The sequence below is a fragment of the Palaemon carinicauda genome, chromosome 8 (genome assembly GCF_036898095.1).
Source record: "Palaemon carinicauda isolate YSFRI2023 chromosome 8, ASM3689809v2, whole genome shotgun sequence".
NCBI lineage: Eukaryota > Metazoa > Arthropoda > Malacostraca > Decapoda > Palaemonidae > Palaemon > Palaemon carinicauda.
The window spans coordinates 130329844-130350138 of NC_090732.1; the positions used below are offsets into that span (position 1 = coordinate 130329844).

The 20295-nt window shown below is 40.8% G+C and overlaps 1 protein-coding gene across 2 annotated transcripts in view; it reads right to left on the minus strand.

The window, feature by feature from the left end:
* The window catches only part of LOC137645924 (splicing factor U2AF 50 kDa subunit-like), a 44715-nt gene extending 27367 nt beyond the window's left edge, over window positions 1-17348 (minus strand). For both annotated transcript variants that reach the window (XM_068378977.1, XM_068378976.1), the window contains exons 1-3: window positions 17204-17348; window positions 1282-1393; window positions 465-616 (exon numbers count right to left, since the gene is read on the minus strand). In XM_068378977.1, coding sequence (XP_068235078.1) covers window positions 465-616; window positions 1282-1393; window positions 17204-17240 — 301 coding nt within the window. In that variant the 5' untranslated portion in view covers window positions 17241-17348. The remainder of the gene's footprint in view (window positions 1-464; window positions 617-1281; window positions 1394-17203) is intronic.
* Window positions 17349-20295: the final 2947 nt, after the last annotated feature.

Consider the following 20295-nt stretch of genomic DNA (forward strand, 5'->3'; position numbering starts at 1 on the left):
CAGACATTTCACCAAACATCACTTCACCCTTTCCTTTCATCTTTGTCTCACACAAGGCCAATACATCCATCCTTCTACTTCTAAACATACTTCCAATCTCACATCTTTTACTCTCTATCGTACTACATCCACGCACATTCAAACACCCCAAAACTAGAGTGCGGGGAGCAGTCACTCTCCCCCCAGCTCCATCTCTTTGTTGCTGTCTCACAGGATACTTTTACAGGAGAGAGGGTTCCCAGCCCCCTCGTCCCGTCCCTTTTAGTCGCCTCTTACGACACGCAGGGATAACGTTGGCGCTATTCTAATTTTTATATATGCCCCCGCGGCCACAGGGGGCATATATATGACTTCTCTAATTCAGTAAGACACACCTGGGTCACATTTTATAGTTTCAAAGAAAACAATACTAAGATGGGCATAATCTAATGCTGTGTAAAAAAAAAGCTATCCCACAAACCTACCTTGCATGGCTTTGTACTGAATTGGTGTTATGTGTTCAAAGCCCGGTGGTGGTTTGTCCCAGTAAAGGGAAGGCTTCTTTCTGCGGGATTTTCGCCTACTCTCTCGGGATCGAGAACGTGATCTAGAACGGCCTCTGGATCTTGATCTGGTCCTGCAAAATAAATTATTTTTTTAAAAAATGCTAAGTTGCACGGCATTAGAAGCAATTACTAACAGTTGTAAGATGAGGAACTAAAAACCCAACTTCCAATTGCATTGGACCAAAAACTCTTGGTAGTTAGGAAACAAAAATAAAATTAAAATCCGACATCGTTAACAACAGCTGTCAATGCAAGTAGGCTATGTTTTAAGCGTTGATGTTGAAACTTTTATGAGTCTTAGGAAGAGAGTAAGGACAGATTTCAAGCACTGACCCAAAAACTACTTTTGCCTTTTATAATTCTTTAAAATTTTTCTAACTTTACGCTCCCGCTTCTACTTTTATTTACACATCACTGCCAATAATTATTTTAAAATAAGGGCAAGGTTTAACAAAATTATTAATAGAAACTACTCATCACTGTCATTTATTGTTTATAACGAATCAACAAGGTGTTTAAAAGATCAGTTTAGTATGTATCAGCCAAATATTACTAACCCAATTTTACAAAAGGTAAAAAAAAAAAAAAAAAAACATGGTTGTGAAATTTTCTTTTTAATTCTCTACCTGAGTGACCTCTTACTTCAAAGATGAAAATTTCAAAACAATTATCCTAAAATCTGTAGGATTGTTTTATTTAAAAGAAAATAAGAAATAAACTCAGAAAGTAATCTTACCTGCGTTTACGCCGTTCACGTGATCTGGACCGGCTTCTCTTTTTTCTGTCTCTATCCTTGTCACGATCGCGCTCTTTGTCCTTATCATTTCGATCTTTCTTATCCTCACGATCTGTAGGAGAATTTATCAAGGTTTTAATCATTTAAATTGAAAACCTCTGCAAAGAGAGGGACAAAAATATATTTTCATTATAAAATAAATTTTTTAACATACTTACCCGGTAATTATATATATAGCTTACGTCCCTGACATCACGGCAGAAAATTCAAAACTTGCGCCAATCACCGTTTGGATAGCCAGGTGTACCACCTGCGCGCCCTCCAGTGAGGTACTGAAACCATTCTATAATTCTCCAGATCTTCCAGGCCTCTAGTCTCTAGAGGGGAGGAGGGTGGGAATTAAATTATATATAACTACCGGGTAAGTATGTTCAAAAATTTATTTTATAATAAAAATGATATTTTAATTATAAAATAAATTTTTGAATATACTTACCCGGTGAATATATAGCTGCAACTCTGTTGCTCGACAGACAAACTCTACGGAAAAAACTCGCCAGCGATCGCTACACAGGTTGCGGGTGTGCCCAACAGCGCCATCTGTCGACCAGATACCCAGCTCTTATGTAAACAAAGACTCAATTTTCTCCTCGTCCCACTGCGTCTCTATTGGGGAGGAAGGGAGGGTCATTTAATTTATATATTCACCGGGTAAGTATATTCAAAAATTTATTTTATAATTAAAATATCATTTTTAAATATTTAACTTAGCCGGTGAATATATAGCTGATTCACACCCAGGATGGTGGGTAGAGACCAGTAATATATGTTTACATTTTATGAGCTAAGAGTTTTTTATTTCATTTTAGAAGTTATCAAAATAAAAAAAACAAAATAAATAGGTACCTGGTAAGGAAGTCGACTTGAACAATTACTCTGCCTTTTAAGTACGTCTTCCTTACGGAGCCTCGCGATCCTCTTAGGATGCTGATCGACCCCTAGGAGCTGAAGTATCAAGGGTTGCAACCCATACAACAGGACCTCATCAAACCCCTAATCTAGGCGCTCTCAAGAAATGACTTTGACCACCCGCCAAATCAACCAGGATGCGAAAGGCTTCTTAGCCTTCCGGACAACCCATAAAAAAACAACATTTCAAGAGACAGATTAAAAGGATAAGGAATTAGGGAATTGTAGTGGTTGAGCCCTCACCCAATACTGCACTCGCTGCTACGAATGGTCCCAGTGTGTAGCAGTTCTTGTAAAGAGACTGGACATCTTTCAAGTAAAATGACGCTAACACTGACTTGCTTCTCCAATAGGTTGCGTCCATTATACTTTGCAGAGATATAGTTTGCTTAAAGGCCACGGAAGTTGTTACAGCTCTAACTTCGTGCGTCTTCACCTTAAGCAAAGTTCGGTCTTCCTCACTCAGATGTGAATGAGCTTCTCGTATTAACAATCTGATAAAGTCTGACCAAGCATTCTTTGACATAGGCAAGGATGGTTTCTTAACTGAACACCATAAAGCTTCAGATTGGCCTCGTAAAGGTTTAGTACGCTTTAAATAGAACTTAAGAGCTCTAACAGGGCATAAGACTCTTTCTAGTTCATTGCCTACGATCTCCGATAAGCTGGGAATATCGAAAGATTTAGGCCAAGGCCGAGAAGGCAACTCATTTTTGGCTAGAAAACCAAGTTGCAGCGAACAAGTGGCTTTTTCCGACGAAAATCTGATGTTCTTGCTGAAGGCATGAATCTCACTGACTCTTTTAGCCGAGGCTAAGCATACCAGGAAAAGAGTCTAAAGAGTGAGATCTTTCAGGGAGGCTGATTGTAACGGCTCCAACCTGTCTGACATGAAGAATCTTAGTACCACGTCTAAATTCCAACCAGGGGTAGCCAAACGACGCTCCTTGGTGGTCTCAAAAGACTTAAGGAGGTCTTGCAGATCTTTATGTTTGGAAAGATCTAAGCCTCTATGCCGGAAGACCGATGCCAACATGCTTCTGTAGCCCTTGATAGTGGGAGCTGAAAGGGATCGTCCTTTTCTCAGGTACAGTATAAGAGAAAATCAGCTATTTGAGCTACAGAGGTACTGGTCGAGGATACAGAAACTGACTTGCACCAGTCTCGGAAGACTTCCCACTTCGATTGGTAGACTCTAATGGAAGACGCTCTCCTTGCTCTAGCAATCGCACTGGCTGCTTCCTTCGAAAAGCCTCTAGCTCTCGAGAGTCTTCCGATAGTCTGAAGGCAGTCAGACGAAGAGCGTGGAGGCTTTGGAGTACCTTCTTTACGTGTGGCTGACGTAGAAGGTCTACCCTTAGAGGAAGACTACTGGGAACGTCTACTAACCATCGAAGTATCTCGGTGAACCATTCTCTCGCGGGCCAGAGGGAAGCAACTAACGTCAACCTTGTCCCTTCGTGAGAGGCGAACTTCTGCAGTACCTTGTTGACAATCTTGAACGGTGGGAATGCGTAGAGATCCAGATGTGACCAATCTAGGAGGAAAGCATCTATATGTATTGCTGCTGGGTCCGGGACTGGAGAGCAATAGATTGGAAGCCTCTTGGTCAGCGAGGTTGCAAAGAGATCTATGGATGGTTTACCCCAAGTGGCCCCAAGTCTCTTGCACACATCCTTGTGGAGGGTCCATTCGGTTGGAATTACTTGCCCTTTCCGACTGAGACAATCTGCTATGACGTTCAAGTCGCCTTGGATGAACCTCGTTACTAGGGAGATGTCTTGACCTTTTGACCAGATGAGCAGGTCCCTTGCGATCTCGTACAACGTCAGTGAGTGGGTACCTCCTTGTTTGGAGATGTACGCCAAGGCCGTGGTGTTGTCCGAGTTAACTTCCACCACTTTGCCTCGAAGGAGAGACTTGAAGCTTTTCAAGGCCAGATGTACTGCCAACAGCTCCTTGCAGTTGATATGCATGCTCCTCTGACTCGAGTTCCACAGTCCTGAGCATTCCCGACCGTCTAGTGTCGCGCCCCAGCCCACGTCCGATGCGTCCGAGAAGAGAACGTGGTTGGGAGTCTGAACAGCCAGGGGAAGACCCTCTCTTAGGTTGATATTGTCCTTCCACCAAGTCAGACAAGACTTTATCTTTTCGGAAACCGGGATCGAGACCGCTTCTAGCGTCTTGTCCTTTTTCCAGTGAAAAGCTAGATGGTATTGAAGAGGACGGAGGTGTAGTCTTCCTAGTGACACAAATTGTTCCATGGATGACAGCGTCCCTACCAGACTCATCCACAGCCTGACTGAGCAGCGTTCCTTCTTCAGCATCTTCTGGATGGATAGCAGGGCTTGATCTATTCTGGGGGCTGATCGTCTTGTTGTTCAGCAACGTCCTCATCAGAGGGTTCCTCATCCGAAAACTGATGAGGAAACGGCAACGGAGTGGGCAACGTCTGGCTCGCTGAGTCCGGTCGCACTGGTGCATGCGTAACGGAGCCGGACGCAACATCATGGAACTGCTGCACAGTCTGTGAACTGTCAACAACCATGGGTGCGCGAGGAAGCACAGCGTCAACCCGAGACTGTCTAGACCGTCTGGGTTGTGCAGTCAACACCCTACCGGGTTGCTGAGGTTGACGCACTGCGTCAAAACAAGTCACCTCTGCTGGTTGTTGAATGTCCTGAACGTCAACAACCACCTCCGAGCGTCGCTTAACGTCAACGTGCGGCTGGCAACCCACACTGGGTCGCATCGGTGGAGGAACCACCTCAACTGGCAGACGCGAGTAGGTTACCTCAGCGTCAACAGGGCGCACAACCGACCGGTTGGAAGGCTGTTGGCCAGAAGGTTCGGTAGCAACCTTCTCCGCATTAAAGTCCTCTATCAAGGACGCAAGCTTGGACTGCATGTCTTGCAGCAAAGCCCATTTAGGGTCTACGGGAGCAGGTGCGGCAACAGACGGGGTTAGCGACTGAGGCGGTACCGCTTTCCATCCCTGAAAGCCTTGTTTATGCATGACATAATTGTACAGCAAAACTTCAAAGGCTCGAAAACAGCTGTGAAGTTGACCTGTAAAAAAACTTGGAGCGTCTCCTGGCCAGGCGCCAGGGAGAGTCTACGAGATTTGAGAAGTCTATCTGGGCAGAGGCATGAACTCCCAAGCCGAGAACTTCTCTCGTGTCATATCAGACTTCGCTCTATAAGCCAGTTTAAAAGAAGGGAAAGCAAAGGCTGTATCCCCCAAACTCCTCCTGGTGAAAAACCAGTCGCCTAGCCAACGTAAAGCTCTCTAGGAGAGCGAGAGAGCACTAGCTTAAAAACAACGGCTTCGAAGTAGCTAGGCCTAGTGTAAGCTCTGACGTTTAGGCGAACGAGGAGCAGCAGTTACAAAAAGATCCGGACAAAGATCCTTAAAAAAAATCATCATGATTTAATTAAAGTCCATAGAGGGCTGAGCAGCTTTAGGCTCCTCTCCATCTGAGAGTCCTCAAGGGAATATCAGTAGGAGGGGGAACAGCAACTTCCTCATCTACAGGAACCTTGTCCGAAAAAAGCTGAGTCTCAAGCAAGGGAGAGACCTACCGTGGTGGCAATGCTTTACAAGCAGAGTCCACACTCACTGGTGCATTAGTAGCGGACCAGAACGCAACGTCATGTAACTGCTTGACAGTCTGTGAACTGTCAACAACTGAACTGTCAACCACAACAGGTGCGTGAGGATGCACAGCGTCCACTCGAGACTGCTTTGACTGCCTAGACTGAGCAGTCAAAACAACTCTAGAATGCGGAGGTTGACGCACAGCGTCAAAACAAGTCAACTCCGATTGTTAGTGAACGTCTTGAACGTCAACAGGAGCATCAGCAAGTGGCCTAACGTCCAAATGCGGCTGAAAAACCACACGAGACCGCATCGAGTGTGGTTCTAAACAACCTGACTGACGTGACTTAGCTACGCCAACGTCAACAGTAAGCACAAAGGAACGTTAGGTTGGCTGAAAGCCAGGATATCGATGAGATAAACGGCTAGACTCAACGGACTAATCGGCAGAATAGTCTTCCATAAGGGAGGCAAGCATATTCTGCATGTCTTGCCATACAACCCATTAAGGATCAACGGAAATGGTTGTGGTAAGAGACGAGGGTAACGTCTGTGACCGCAACACTTTGCCAACAAAAAAGACTCGGAGTCTGTGTTACGCTTTTGTTAGGCGGCGAGCAGTTATCCGATGACTGCATAGGGTCAGAGCTGTCCTAATGGCTGTAACCAGGACGCTGGACCTGTCCTGAAAGGACTGACTTTCGCTTAAGGGCTTCGAAACCTTGTGACAGGTTTCTTATGCGAAAAGCCTTCGGATGACGAGGAGAAAAAACATCTCTCGTCTTATGGTAGGGGAGATCTTGGTAAGATACACCCGATACCATAGAGGGAAACGTCTGTTCGTTGATCAAGGCCTCTCGAACCCATAAGTCGATCGACATTACTTCTCCCCTGGGCTTGGGAGCATGCAAGAGGTCCCGGACTAGGTGAACGACAGGCACGAACAGACGAACCCTCGGACGCAACACTGTAACACTTTGCGCATATCACTTTATCACTTCGATTTTCTGTTTTGCACTTATTTCACTGAAATCGAAACTTTTACTGATTTCTACCTGAAACACGCAATTCTACCCTTCATTAAAAGGTAGTAATTGCGAAATCAGTCGTATAATGCAAGCTCATTAACCCTTTTACCCCCAAAGGACGTACTGGTACGTTTCACAAAACTCATCCCTTTACCCCCATGGACGTACCGGTACGTCCTTGCAAAAAAATGCTATAAAAAATTTTTTTTTCATATTTTTGATAATTTTTTGAGAAAATTCAGGCATTTTCCAAGAGAATGAGACCAACCCGACCTCTCTATGACAAAAATTAAGGCTGTTAGAGCAATTTAAAGAAAATATACTGCAAAATGTGCTCGGGAAAAAATTACCCCTTGGGGGTTAAGGGTTGGAAATTTCCAAAGAGCCTGGGGGTAAAAGGGTTAATACCAGCAAAAAACAGAAAACATATTTTAAGATAAAAAATTCAGTGGCTGGGAAAGAGACTAAACACTAGTTCATATAAACTACGTTTTCAATCTCTCACCGCACATAGCCTGGGGACGAGAATAAAAAACTAAAAACGTTTTATCCTTCCTCCCCGTACAGAGACTAGGGACGAGAGTAACTCGAGAACAACGTTACCCGCTTGAACGGAACGTTTTCTCTCCTCTCTCTCCCTCCGTCTCTATCTCTCTCTCTCTCTTAATTTCGCACCTAAGAGAAGAGCCCAATTATATCTCGTCAAAAAAACATGTTATTTGACTAAAGGAAAAAACTGAAAGGTTTTTCAAATAAAAAGTTCCTTTAAAATAGAATTTAAAACATTTAAGCTAAGAAAGAATGAACAAAACGTCAGAATCGATTTACTCTTACTGCAAAGTGAAACCGTGATACACTCTCTCTCTATCGTAACGATAGAGCGCATGTTGAACGTCCTGAACGTCAACAACTGCGTAGCATAAATAAACTAAACGTTAGTTCATCTTTGAAAACAGTACGAAGACTATCAAAGAAATTCTTTCATAAAATATTACATTTAAAGTTTTAAATCCTTAGCTCTTTAAAAGCTATTTACGATATAAAGGGCTCAACGTTGATTAACTTCGGTTTCCAAGTTAGGACCGCCTACTCTCAGGAAAGGTCGCATATAAACAAAACATTAAAATTTATTTTTATATGTTTATAATAAATGGAAAGTTAATCGAAGAGGCCTAATAAAGGCGGAGAGATATAAAATATAAAGAGGAAAATCTATAAATAATTTATAACGTGATAAGATAATTACTAAAAGCCTAAACACACTTCCGTCTAAGGGAAGGGTCGGCCATTTAAAAGTGAAAGAAAGTCCATACTCTCTTTGTCACCATAATTAAATCTATCCAAAACGAGTTCAAGATTTAAGATGAAGATAAAACACCTGCATTGCGAAAGCTCAAAACCAGAATACTGTATAGTACTTCACCAATATGATGTGAAAAACTCCAGTTTAGCAACAGCGAGTAAAGTACGTCTTGTCGACACGTCGACAGAGAGAAAATTGAGTCTTTGTTTACATAAGAGCTGGGTATCTGGTCGACAGATGGCGCTGTTGGGCACACCCGCAACCTGTGTAGCGATCGCTGGCGAGTTTTTTCCGTAGAGTTTGTCTGTCGAGCAACAGAGTTGCAGCTATATATTCACCGGCTAAGTTAAATATTTAAAAATATAATTTTTAAACATATAACTTACCCGGTAGTTATATATATAACTGATTGACACCTTTGGTGGAGGGTCAGAGACAGCCAATATAGTTGGAATTCTGCTGAAGAGTTAATAAAACAAGCTTAAGGGTTCGTACCTGATAAGGAAGCGGACTTCAATGATTCTCTGCCTCATTATGTCCGCTTTCCTTACGAGATCCAACGATCCTCCCAGGGAGCTGAAGACCTCTAGGAGCTGTCAAACCAGTGTACATACCTCTATGTGACAGAACCTCCTCCAATACCCAGTTCCAGGCACTCTCAAGGAACAAAATTGACCACCTGACTAAAGTCAATGATTGTGGAACTGTCGCAATCTCCACAAACAACAATAAAAAAACATAAGTTCCAAGAGAAGAAAAGGGAATTAGGATTATGGGAATGTAGTGGTGGATCCTTCCCCCACTACTGCACTCGCTGCTACGAATGGTCCCAGAGTGTAGCAGTCCTCGTAACGAGTCTGGACACTTCAAATAGAGAAGCGAAAACAGATTTACTCCTCCAAAAAGTGTGTCCATGATGCTCTGCAACGATCTATTCTGTTTGAAGGCCACTGACGTTGCTACAGCTCTAACTTCATGTGTCTTGACCTTTAAAAGGCTAAGGTCTGTCTCACTGCAATGTGCATGAGCCTCTTATTAAAAGTCTGATGAAGAATGAAAGGGCATTCTTTGACATCTGTAACGAGGGCTTCTTGACCGAGCACCACAGAGCTTTCGACTTGCATCACAACTCTTTCGTTCTGTCCAGGTAGAACTTCAGAGCTCTTACTGGGCATAAGACTCTCCAACTCCTCACCAACCACATCCAAAAGATTCAGAATCTCAAAAGCCTTGGGCCAAGGTTGAGAAGGGCGTTCATTCTTGGCGAGAAAGCCTAACTGCAATGAGCAGATAGCCTTGTTATCTCGAAACCAACGCTTTTACGAAACACATGGATTTCACTAACTCTTTTGACTGTTGCGGGACTAGCCAAAAACAGTGTCTTCATCGTGAGGTCCTTAAAGGAAATTGAATGCAAGGGCTCAAACCTGTCACTTATAAGGAACTTCAGGACTATATCCAGATTACAAGCTGGTGAATCCTGGTGCGTTGCTTTGATGTATTAAAAGATTTTAGAAGTTCCTGTAGGTCTTTATCATTCGAAAAGTCCGTCCAAGTTCCTGTGCCTGAATACAGTTGTTAACATACTCCTGTATCCCTTGATGGTAGAAGATGAAAAATTGCGCTTCCTTCGAAGGTATAACAGGAAGTCAGCAATCTGAGCTACAGAGGTACTGGATGAGGAAACAGAGTTGACTCTGCACCTTTCTCTAAAAAACCTCCCACTTGGATTGATAAACCCTGATGGTCGAAGTCCTTCTTGCTCTTGCAATAGCTCTAACTGCCTCCTTCAAAAAACCTCTAGCTCTTGTGAGTTTTTCAATAGTCTGAAAGCAGTTAGCTGAAGATTTTGGAGACTTTGATAGTACCTTTCCAAGTGGAGTTGTTTGAGTAAATCTACTCTTAATGGAAGGCTTCTTGGAGTGTCCACCATCCATTCCAGTACCTCTGTGAACCATTCTCTTGAGGGCCAAAAGGGGGCCACTAGAGTCATTCTGGTCCCTTCCTGTGACACAATCTTTTGTAACACTTTGTAAAGGATTTTGAACGGTGGAAAAGCATACACGTCCAGATTGGTCCAATCTAACAGGAAAGCATCTATGTAGACTGCTTCGAGATCTGGCAATGGGGAGCAATAAGTCTCTAGCCTCTGTCTTCGAGGTCGCGAATAGGTCTATGCACGGGCGACCCCAAAGTCGCCACATATTCTTGCAGATTTCTTAATGGAGTGTCCATTCTGTGGACAGAATTTGACCTCTCCTGCTGAGGCTGTCTGCCATCACGTTCTTCTCCCCTTGAATGAACCTTGTAATCAGGACTACATTCCTTTCCTTTGCCCAGAAGAGGAGATTCCTCGCAATTTCGTAAAGGGACATCGAGTGGGTTCCGCCTTGCTTGGCAATGTAAGCCAATGCTGTGGTGTTGTCGGCATTGACCTGCACCACTTTATTCAAAACTGACCCTTCGAAGCTTCTGAGGGCCAATAGGACTGCTTACAGTTCCTTTTGGTTGATGTGGACGTTCTTCTGAACCTCTGTCCACAATCCCGAAACTTCCAACTTGCCCAGTGTTGCTCTCCACCCCGAGTCCGAGGCGCCGGAACACAACACAAGTTCTGGGTTCTTCTGTTCCAAGCGGTAACCTTCTTGGAACCCGTCCGGATCGTTCTACCACTGAAGGCAACTTCTTATGGATTCCGTAATTGTTATGCATATCGTCTCTAGATCCTTCTCCTTGTTCCAATGATGATTGAGATGGAATTGGAGAGGACGAAGATTCAGCCTTCCTACAGAGACAAACTGTTCCGAGGAGAGGGTTCCCAACAGACTCATCCACTGCCTCGCAGAACACTTCTTCTCTAGAAAAGATTGCAGTTCTCAAGATGGCTTGCTCCATCCTTAAGGGAGACGGAAAAGCCCGAAAAAACCGACTCTGAATCACCATCCCCAAATAAAGTACGTATCTCTTGTGATGGTGTCAGAAGAGACTTGTCCTTGTTGACAAGAAGACCCAATTCTTCTGTTAGTCTCAAAGTTGTCTGGAGATCCTTCAGGCAGTGATCGCATGCGTGAGCTCTGAGAACCCAATCGTCGAGATACAGGGAGGCTCTGATGCCTCTCGAGTGGAGTATTCTTGCTACATTGAGCATTAGTTTCATAAATATTTGAGGCCGAAACACAAAGCTCGAAATTGAAACCCTTCCCCCTTGAAGACGAACCTCAGATAATGCTTGAAGCTCGGATGAATGGGGATGTGAAAGTAAGCATCCTGGAGGTCTGAGACCACCCAGTCGCCCTTTCTTACTGCTGCAAGAACTGAAGTCTCCATAGAGAACTTTGTCTTCTGGACAAACGTGTTTAGTGCACTTACGTCCAGGACTGGACGTCTGTTGGACGCTCGACGTCACGTTGGTCGCTTGACGCTCAATGTCATGTCTGGCTGCTTGACGCCTGGTGTCACGTTTGGTTGCCTGACGTTCGGGATCAAGATTATGTCCACTTTCCTTATGAGGAACAGTATCACGACCTTTAACGGGGGAGATGTAAAGACGTCCGTCGTCAAGAACCTCTTGACTAACAGCCTTACGCAGTTTGGCGTCCAGAAGAGAAGTTTCCTGATGTTCAGGATCCAGGCCTGCTACTCTTATTGTCTGCAGCTTGGTAACTCAGCATGAATGATGAGAGCCTCTGTTGCATCTCTTGTAGCATATTAAAGTTCGGGTCAACTCGTTGTGATACGGGACGTCACGTTCATCACAAGATCGCTCTCCACGCCGCTCACAGAACGCTCGGAGCGTCCAGAGGGCGATAACCAGTCTGATGGCGGAGGGGGAGCATGAACCGAGGTCATGACCGGTCCAGACAACTGACCAGCAACTGAAAGATTCTTGACAGAATCTGACGTCCTTGCAGGACGCTTAGCAGGCGAGCTCTCACCGGAAGTAAGAAACTGCTCCGGGCTGCTCCAATGGCTACAACAAGGAGCTTGCGGTGTATTGGTAGGACGCTGGTTGACTTTATCCATTTTCCTCTTAAGTAGTCTGGAAGCTTGACGCCAGCCTCTTTTAGGTACTGCGTCATCCGAGGATGATGAAGCCACCTTAACCTCACCTTTCCTATGATGAGGGCGAACGTCCTGTGAAACGTCAAAAGGTACGCTCGAGGGGACGTATGCTCGGGAGCTAAAGCCTCTCGTTGCCTCTCGTTTCCTTTCGTCGTTCGACATTCCTTCTCCCAGGGGTTGGGGAGCTTGGAAGAGGTCTAAGACTAGGAGAACGACAGGCCCGAGCAGGCGCACCCTCCACTGCACTTCTAGCAATGGCACATTTTAACCGCTTCACATCGGACATTAATTGCGTTCTGTCCGCCGCGAGCAATTCAACCTTTGCGCCCAGAGCTTGAATAGCCACCATCATATCCCTAAGGGTAGGCTCATTAGCAGTAACAATAGTGGGATCAGAAACTACCACTACAGGGAAAGGATTAGGTTCGGTGACATGGGAAGAGGAAAAGTCTCTGGAAGAACGAGAAGAACTTCGTCTCAACCTATCTCTTTCTAGTTTACGCCTATAGCGGTCAAACTCTAGCCACTCTCTCTGATAAAAGAATGCATTCGTCACAACGATCACCCAACTCACTCACTTTACCTCAGCATTTAACGCAGAGCGAATGGGGATCAAGAGAGGCCTTAGCCAACCGGGTCTTACTCCCACTCACTCACATTCTAAAAGTTACAGGGGGGGGTGACCATTTTGAATATTTGTAAGAGAAATCAACAAGCAAGGATCAAAATATAAAATTCCAAAAGCAATTCAAGAATATCCAAAAGAAAATCCAAACAAGCGAGTCAAAACCAAATTATTGTACATCACCAAAGTAAACTGCAATAAATCAGGTAAATAGCGAGTAGAATATCCAACGATGTCGCCGCTAGCAGCAGCAGGAAAGATCTGAGGAATCATGGAATGGTTCCAGGTACTTCACTAGAGGGCGTGCAGGTGGTACACCTGGCTACCCAATCGGCGATCGGCGCGAGTTTTGAATTTTCTGCCGTGACGTCAGGGACGTAAGCTATATATATATAACTACCGGGTAAGTTATATGTTTAAAATTTAGAAGTAATGCATTCTTAAATTCAACATGACCTACTTTACTCACTTTATTTTATGACATCCCAAGACCTGAATTCAATTATCAAAACTTGAAGTATAGGAACTTTTGTAGTAGTCATTAATTTACTCCATATACAGTATATTGATGTAAACTCAATTAATAGGTTCATTTTAAATTTCTCATTCCTTATCTTGATATTAATCCCTGGCACCATCATAAAGTTAGTTCTTTATGCTTGCATAAACTTTCTCATAAGACTGACCATCATTTGCATTAGGATCTTCCCAGACTGTACCATCCAGTACAAATTACTAGGTATGCAATCATTTATAACAGTAGTAATAAGTTACTGTATCAAAGTCATGACATGTTATTTTGTACATGGAGCTGTTACACTCACTGGCGATACAGTATTAACTTCAACGGAAATATAAGGCAAAGTCTAGATGTCATCGTCATCATCATCACTTCATCATAACTATTTCTGCAAAAGCCCACATCATGCCAGTTTCCCTGTGCATTTTGTTCCAAAGTTAGGGTACATGTGTGCAGTAGTTCATTGCAACACCAGGCCTGCCACTCACACAGAAAATTTGATTCCTTTCTATATGTGTCCGTTTTACCTGCATTAATAAAGTGCATCTACAAGTATGTTGGTCAACAAACTAACAATTATTCATCTACTGTACTAGTCTCTGGACTACAGTAGCTGGCTTCCCCCATAATTTAACACTTACATCATTGCTTCTCTGTTCTGGCTAGCAGTACAAGTAATGCTAAGCACATTAGACAAGCGAGTACTTTGGTGGATGAAAATTTGGTGACCCAACTACCAATACACTTTCATTATACTGTAGTAATGGACGGAAAATTTTTTCAACCGAGACAGGCGTTTCCTACAGAAAAACGTCCGTTCTCTTCGTAATTGACCTAATTATCTAAGAAATAATAATCAATGGGGTTAGCATGCGCAGATCAGCATGTACCAATTGCCAGTACATAGGAGCTTGGTTTTAATTTTTCTGAGAGAGTGAAGCCAACACATGGTTGCGGAGTAAAAACAAATAGATTTCTATAAAATACCTCCATTCTTAGACGGTCTATCGGATTTTCAGTTGAGGTGCTGTTGAAATAATGGTAAAATTCGGTGAAAGCACATTATTTACTACAGGAAAAACTATTGCTGTTCAAAATATTCCGTCAATAACTAAAATTTTACTGGGAGGCTTTGTATATCAGCGGCCAGTTCCTCCCATGTGGATTAAAAATGGACACCAACTAACCTGAACTCTACCCCCTAACCTTGCCTACAAGCCATATCCTTATCTACTTACAAAATGGGGGGTAACACCCCTACAACCACCCTTACACTGCCATATCCTAAGGTAGCCGTAAGCATACACACAGGTGGCCAGTATCGTACATACACCCCTTTTACTGTTCAGTCACCCTCCAGAAACCCTCGCCGAGATCAAGATTGTCTTAGTAAAATGACCTTAAATAATTTTCACTAGTAGATAAAACTGTATAGAGAAGAAACATCGTTTTACAATTATAAATGTATAGAGAAGAAAAGTCTTGCTTTACCATTATAAATGTATAAAGAAAAGGCTTGTTTTAAGATTATAAATGTATAAAGAAAAGGCTTGTTTTATCATTATAAATGTATAGAGAACAAAAGGCTTGATTTACCACTATACCGTTTCGCTACCCCAAACCCCGAGTTCCCACTGGGGGTCCCCCATTATTGGCAGATATAGATATATATACATTTATATAGATGTTTTCCCCACCAAAACCTCGAGTTCCCACTGGGGGTCCCCCATTATTGGCGGATATAATATATGTATTTCTGAAACTATTCATTTGCAACAGGAACAAGTGTCATTTTTTTAAGAGAATGCATCTTTTTCTAGAGAAAAGTTACATTACCCCATAATACAGTGTAATACCAATAAAACTTACTGCAAATGCTTTCATGTTTAACAAGCTGACAAAAGGATTTTTATTACAAAATGTTGTCCTGTCCAGAACTATGATAGAGCCAACAGAAGTCACTTTTAATTGCTTACGAGTTCTATCTTAAATGTTGTTACTGTTATTTCCTCACTGGGCTACTTTCCCTATTGGAGCACTAAGCCTCCTAGCATCCTGCTTCTCCAAGCTGGGTTGTAGCTTAGCAAATGATAATAATATGTCTTTTTATGCTGTCTACCGATAACCTATGTAGGGTCTTATACAAACTGTGATTCTATTATCCAGCTGGTAAGGTACTATGTTCTAACGAAAACTGCTATGTACAAACGAAAGAATGAGACCGACTATAGCCGACCCGTAGAATGTCACAAATAAATGAAAAATATACCGTTAGTATAGGATATTGATAATTAGCGTATTTTTTCATTGGTTTATTATACATCCAAGGTGGTAATGTATAGAGAAGAAAAGGCTTGTTTTACCATTATATACCATTTCCTTGTAATTGTTTACACCACCACGCTCTCCATTTACTCCAAAATAATGCAATCCTCTGTTCTCATCTTCCTTCACAGTAATTATGTGGTTATTTAAACTCTGGGAAAGCAATAATTAGCGAGATATGTTGAGGGAGGGGGAAGGGGTTATAAAAAGAAAATTGCTCGGTTTCCTCACTAAACGACTTGGAACTGACATGTCAACATATTCAACCATACAGAATTCGTGATGTCAGCGTACATTTGATATACTGTATATTCAAAATATACTTGATAAAAAATTGTGATTATTCAAAAGTGTCCATAAAATATGCAATTTACAAATAGTGACACTTTTGAGTAATCACTCAATTTTTTATCAAGTATATTAAATGTACGCTGGCATCACGAACTTCTGTTCATGTATGCTTGCATCACGAACTTCTGTTTATGTACGCTGGCATCAAGAATTCTGTTTGGTTGACTCGGTTGACATGTCAGTTCCAAGTCGTTTAGTGAGGAAACCGAGCTATCTTTTTATAAGCCCTTCCCCCTTCGTCAACATATCTTGCTAATTATTGCTTTCCCAGAATTTATATAACCACCTAATTACTGTGCAGGAAGATGAGAACTGCAGGATTGGATTATTTTGGAGTATATGGAGAGCGTGGTGTTGTAAACAATTACCCGTTTCTCCACCCAAAACCCAGAGTTCCCACTGGGGTCCCCCATTATCGGTGGATATGGATATATATAAATATCAAACTATTCACTTGCGATAGAAACGAGTAATTTTCGAAGAGAACGGACTTTCCCGCTAGGTTACATCTCCCTGTAATAAACTACAATAGAACCGAAGTCACTTTTAATTGTTTACAAGTTCTATCTTACTGTTGTCACTTATTTCCTCACTGGGCTACTTTCTCTATTGGAGCAAATGCTCCTAGCATCCTGCTTCTCCCAGCTGTGTTGTAGCTTAGCAAATGATAAGTGATATGTCTTTTTATGACGTCCGCCGGTAACCTATGCAGGGTCTTAAACTTTGTGATTCTATTGTCCAGCTGGGAAGTTACTCATGTTCTACTTATATGTACATTTTTCCCATGGAACTTGTACAAGATAATGGCGATATGCTTATGGGTAAGTACCGCTAGGTACCGTAACGACAGGATAACCATTGTCTGCAGATGGCGGTAACACGTCAAGTTAATTTCATCTCATAGGGAAAATAACCGCATGTAAACTTTATGAAAATATAAGCGTTACCTCTGTCTTGGATTATGGTAGTAACATGATAACTACGATGCACGACTTTTTATTCAAGGGAAACCTACACAAAAAAAATATGCCAATATGTTATAATATTCGGCAACGGTAGAGGCAGAATGCTTACGTCTACCCGGTAATCAAAAATATCATTTAAGAATTAACACTGTTATACTATACTCTGGATCACATACCTTTTTCGGGCTTCTCCTTATCACGGTCCTCGCCCATTTTTACTTGTATTTATTACCACTAACGCACTCTTAAAATTCCAAAGCGAATATGAACGGGATATTGTGTCACAGGGCGTTTCAGCCAGACACCAACATGGCGACCTCGTCAACGAAACACGCATCCAGTGTTGCCAGATGGGTTAGTCTAAAAATCCCCAAAATTCGCAAAACAACCCAAAAATACCCATTTCCACAAATATACTTTCTTCTGATCCTGTAGTCTTTACTGACAAAGAAATTACTCACTATAATTCATGTAAGTGCAAGCAAACTAATTGCAACAACACGCAAAAAACCTTACATTTATATTGTTGATTTTATATTATGATTTTAATTTTTTTTTACTATTTTCCCATTAAAATTTACTCTAAATTCTCTTTATTATAGTTAAATCAACTATTTTAAAGCCTAAAGGTTTACTCACCTTTGTTTCTTCTTCATAGAAATTTGTACAGAATATCCCCATCCGACACCAAAAATCCCCAAATCTAGGAATAAATTCCCATTTATGGCAACACTGCACGCATCAGGGGACGCACATTTTCATTTGCCGTTGTTTGCCGTACGCCCAAACTCCGCCTACTTCAAGTTCCCAGTTTACATTAATAAAATAAAACACTAGATGACGTTAGTACAATTTTATTACGTCTTCTTAAATCAACCTATTTACTTTATTTTATTAAAATATCCTATATAGCTTTTTGTAAATTGCATGAAAAGCCGCATCAACTGATGATCTAAGAATTTTCTTCAATGCATTTTCAGTAAGAATGTAAACAAATACGTGTTTCTGATAATATTTTCATGATGAATTTCAATACAAAATTTCCTTACAATTGGTATTTTAAAAATAAACATTCGGGCTACGATATGAAATGATAATTAACGAGAAACAACATATTTGTAGATAGAGAAAGATCTAGAAACCCTAAAGGTTTGATCTAATGGCAATATAGCAGTGTGGGTTAAATATTCGGCCTTGGCATCAATATACATGACAGCGAAAGCACATGTCAACTATGAAATCCCTTGTGAATTTAATAAGCGATTGGTGAGTAGTAGAATTTGTTTCGTGAATGAAATTGATTATCGTGAAGAGAGACTTCATGTTATTTTCACGTTAATGTACATTATAAAAAAAAAACATGTAATTATGAACTTTATAAGAAAGAAATACAAAATTCCTTTAGGATGATATACTTTACAAAAAAAATTTTTCACTTAGTAATGAATTGCTTCTACAAAATACTATTACAATATTTCATAAACTATAATGTCCATAATCTTCTTTTGCCATATTTTATGAAGAAACTATAAAGCAAAATTATAACAATACGCAACCCAAAACCACGAGTAGGCTACAGTAAACATTATCATTCATGCAAGGTAGCAAATGTTTCAGTTTTATTTCTTGTGAAAATCATTCGTGCAGATACCATATAGTAATGACTGTTTTCCCTATGAATCGCGTTTTAAATTAAATATAATCAATGTGATTTTGTTTATTCTCTGTGCGCTTTTGAATTGAAAAACTCAAATTACACACTTGGCTGGCTTTGTCTACCGCAGCCTCGTGGATTATATAATAGAAATTCAATCTCACCAATTAATTTTCAACAGGAAAAGAGATTCAAGCAATTATAATTCAAGATCAACTGTGTTCTCTAACATAAAACTAAGTAAAATATGGAATATACAAAATGTAAACTGGTTAAAATACTGACATTAAAACTAGGTAAAATGTAGAAACAATACAGAAGGGAAACAAATTGAAATACTTATGTCAAAACTAAATAAAATATAGAAAAAAATACAGAAGGGAAACTTGTCAAAATACTTATATCAAAAATAAGTAAAATATAGAAAATATACAATAGAGAAACTTATTAAAATACTTCTTATTTTTCCTCATTTCAAGATGGACTGCTATTGTTATGATGACTTTTCTTAGAGAAATTTATGGATGTTGAAATCTATGCCTCTGGCACTTCAGTTTATTGGCGTTAAGAGCCATTTCAATAACCCAGTAATTGTCAACTAACATTTCTTTTGATAGATATGAATGTTTGTGGCGCTACTCCTTACCACTTTGTTATTACAATTGATAGTGTGTTCCAGCAATTTGTACTGTAATATTGACACGTCATACGTTATTTCCCCATATTCTCTGTAGGTCTAGTTTCTTTATTTTTGTTATGAATAGTTTTTTTACTGTCTTTAGTAATCGTTCAAAGCCATTTCTTATTTTTCTCCTATATGCCTTTTTTCTTTTGCATATTGCGATCAATATTGTATATTACTCATTCCTATATTTATCACTGCTCTTGTTATAACTTTGGTTGGAACCAAACATTTGTATAAAATAATTTATTTTTAGATACTTTACATCTCTGTTGTGTTTTTCTGGTGACTACCAGTTTTTTTCTTTTGAAAATCAAGTTTTGTCCTTTTTGCATTTAAACTTTTGCGACTGAATCTATAATTCCACTTGTATCTTGTTTCCGTCTTTATTCATATTTATAATTTCCATATTATCACTGAGAGACGTACTTGTAACCTTTACTGCGGTTATTGATAACCTCTTTTACGGCCTTTAAATATTCATTTACAATATTGTAATAGTCATGTATTATCTTCACAATTGTTTGGAATCCCATTTTTCAACTGTTCTTTTTCGTTTTTTTTTTTCACTTGACAAGTATTTTGTAAGATAAGGCCTAGTACTGCCAGTCTATTCTTTTAGTGTCCCTTCCCCAGTAGTTCGAATGCCAGAAGGGCATATCAGTCAAAAAAAAAAATCAATATCTATTTACTTTCGAAAATAATTTTGTTTTTCAACGCCATTATCTAGCTCATATTTCTGATTATTAATCAAGAGTGTCTCGAAGATCTTTCTAAGTTCTTTAATTCTATTGCCTAACTTCTTTTTATTTCTTTATATAGCCTTTGGTTCTGTCGTATCCTTGCCCATTTTTCCCGGGTTTTTTTTTTTTTTTTTTTTTTTTTTTTTTTTTTTTAATCTGGTCCCTTCCACCACCAGTGTGGAAATGAGA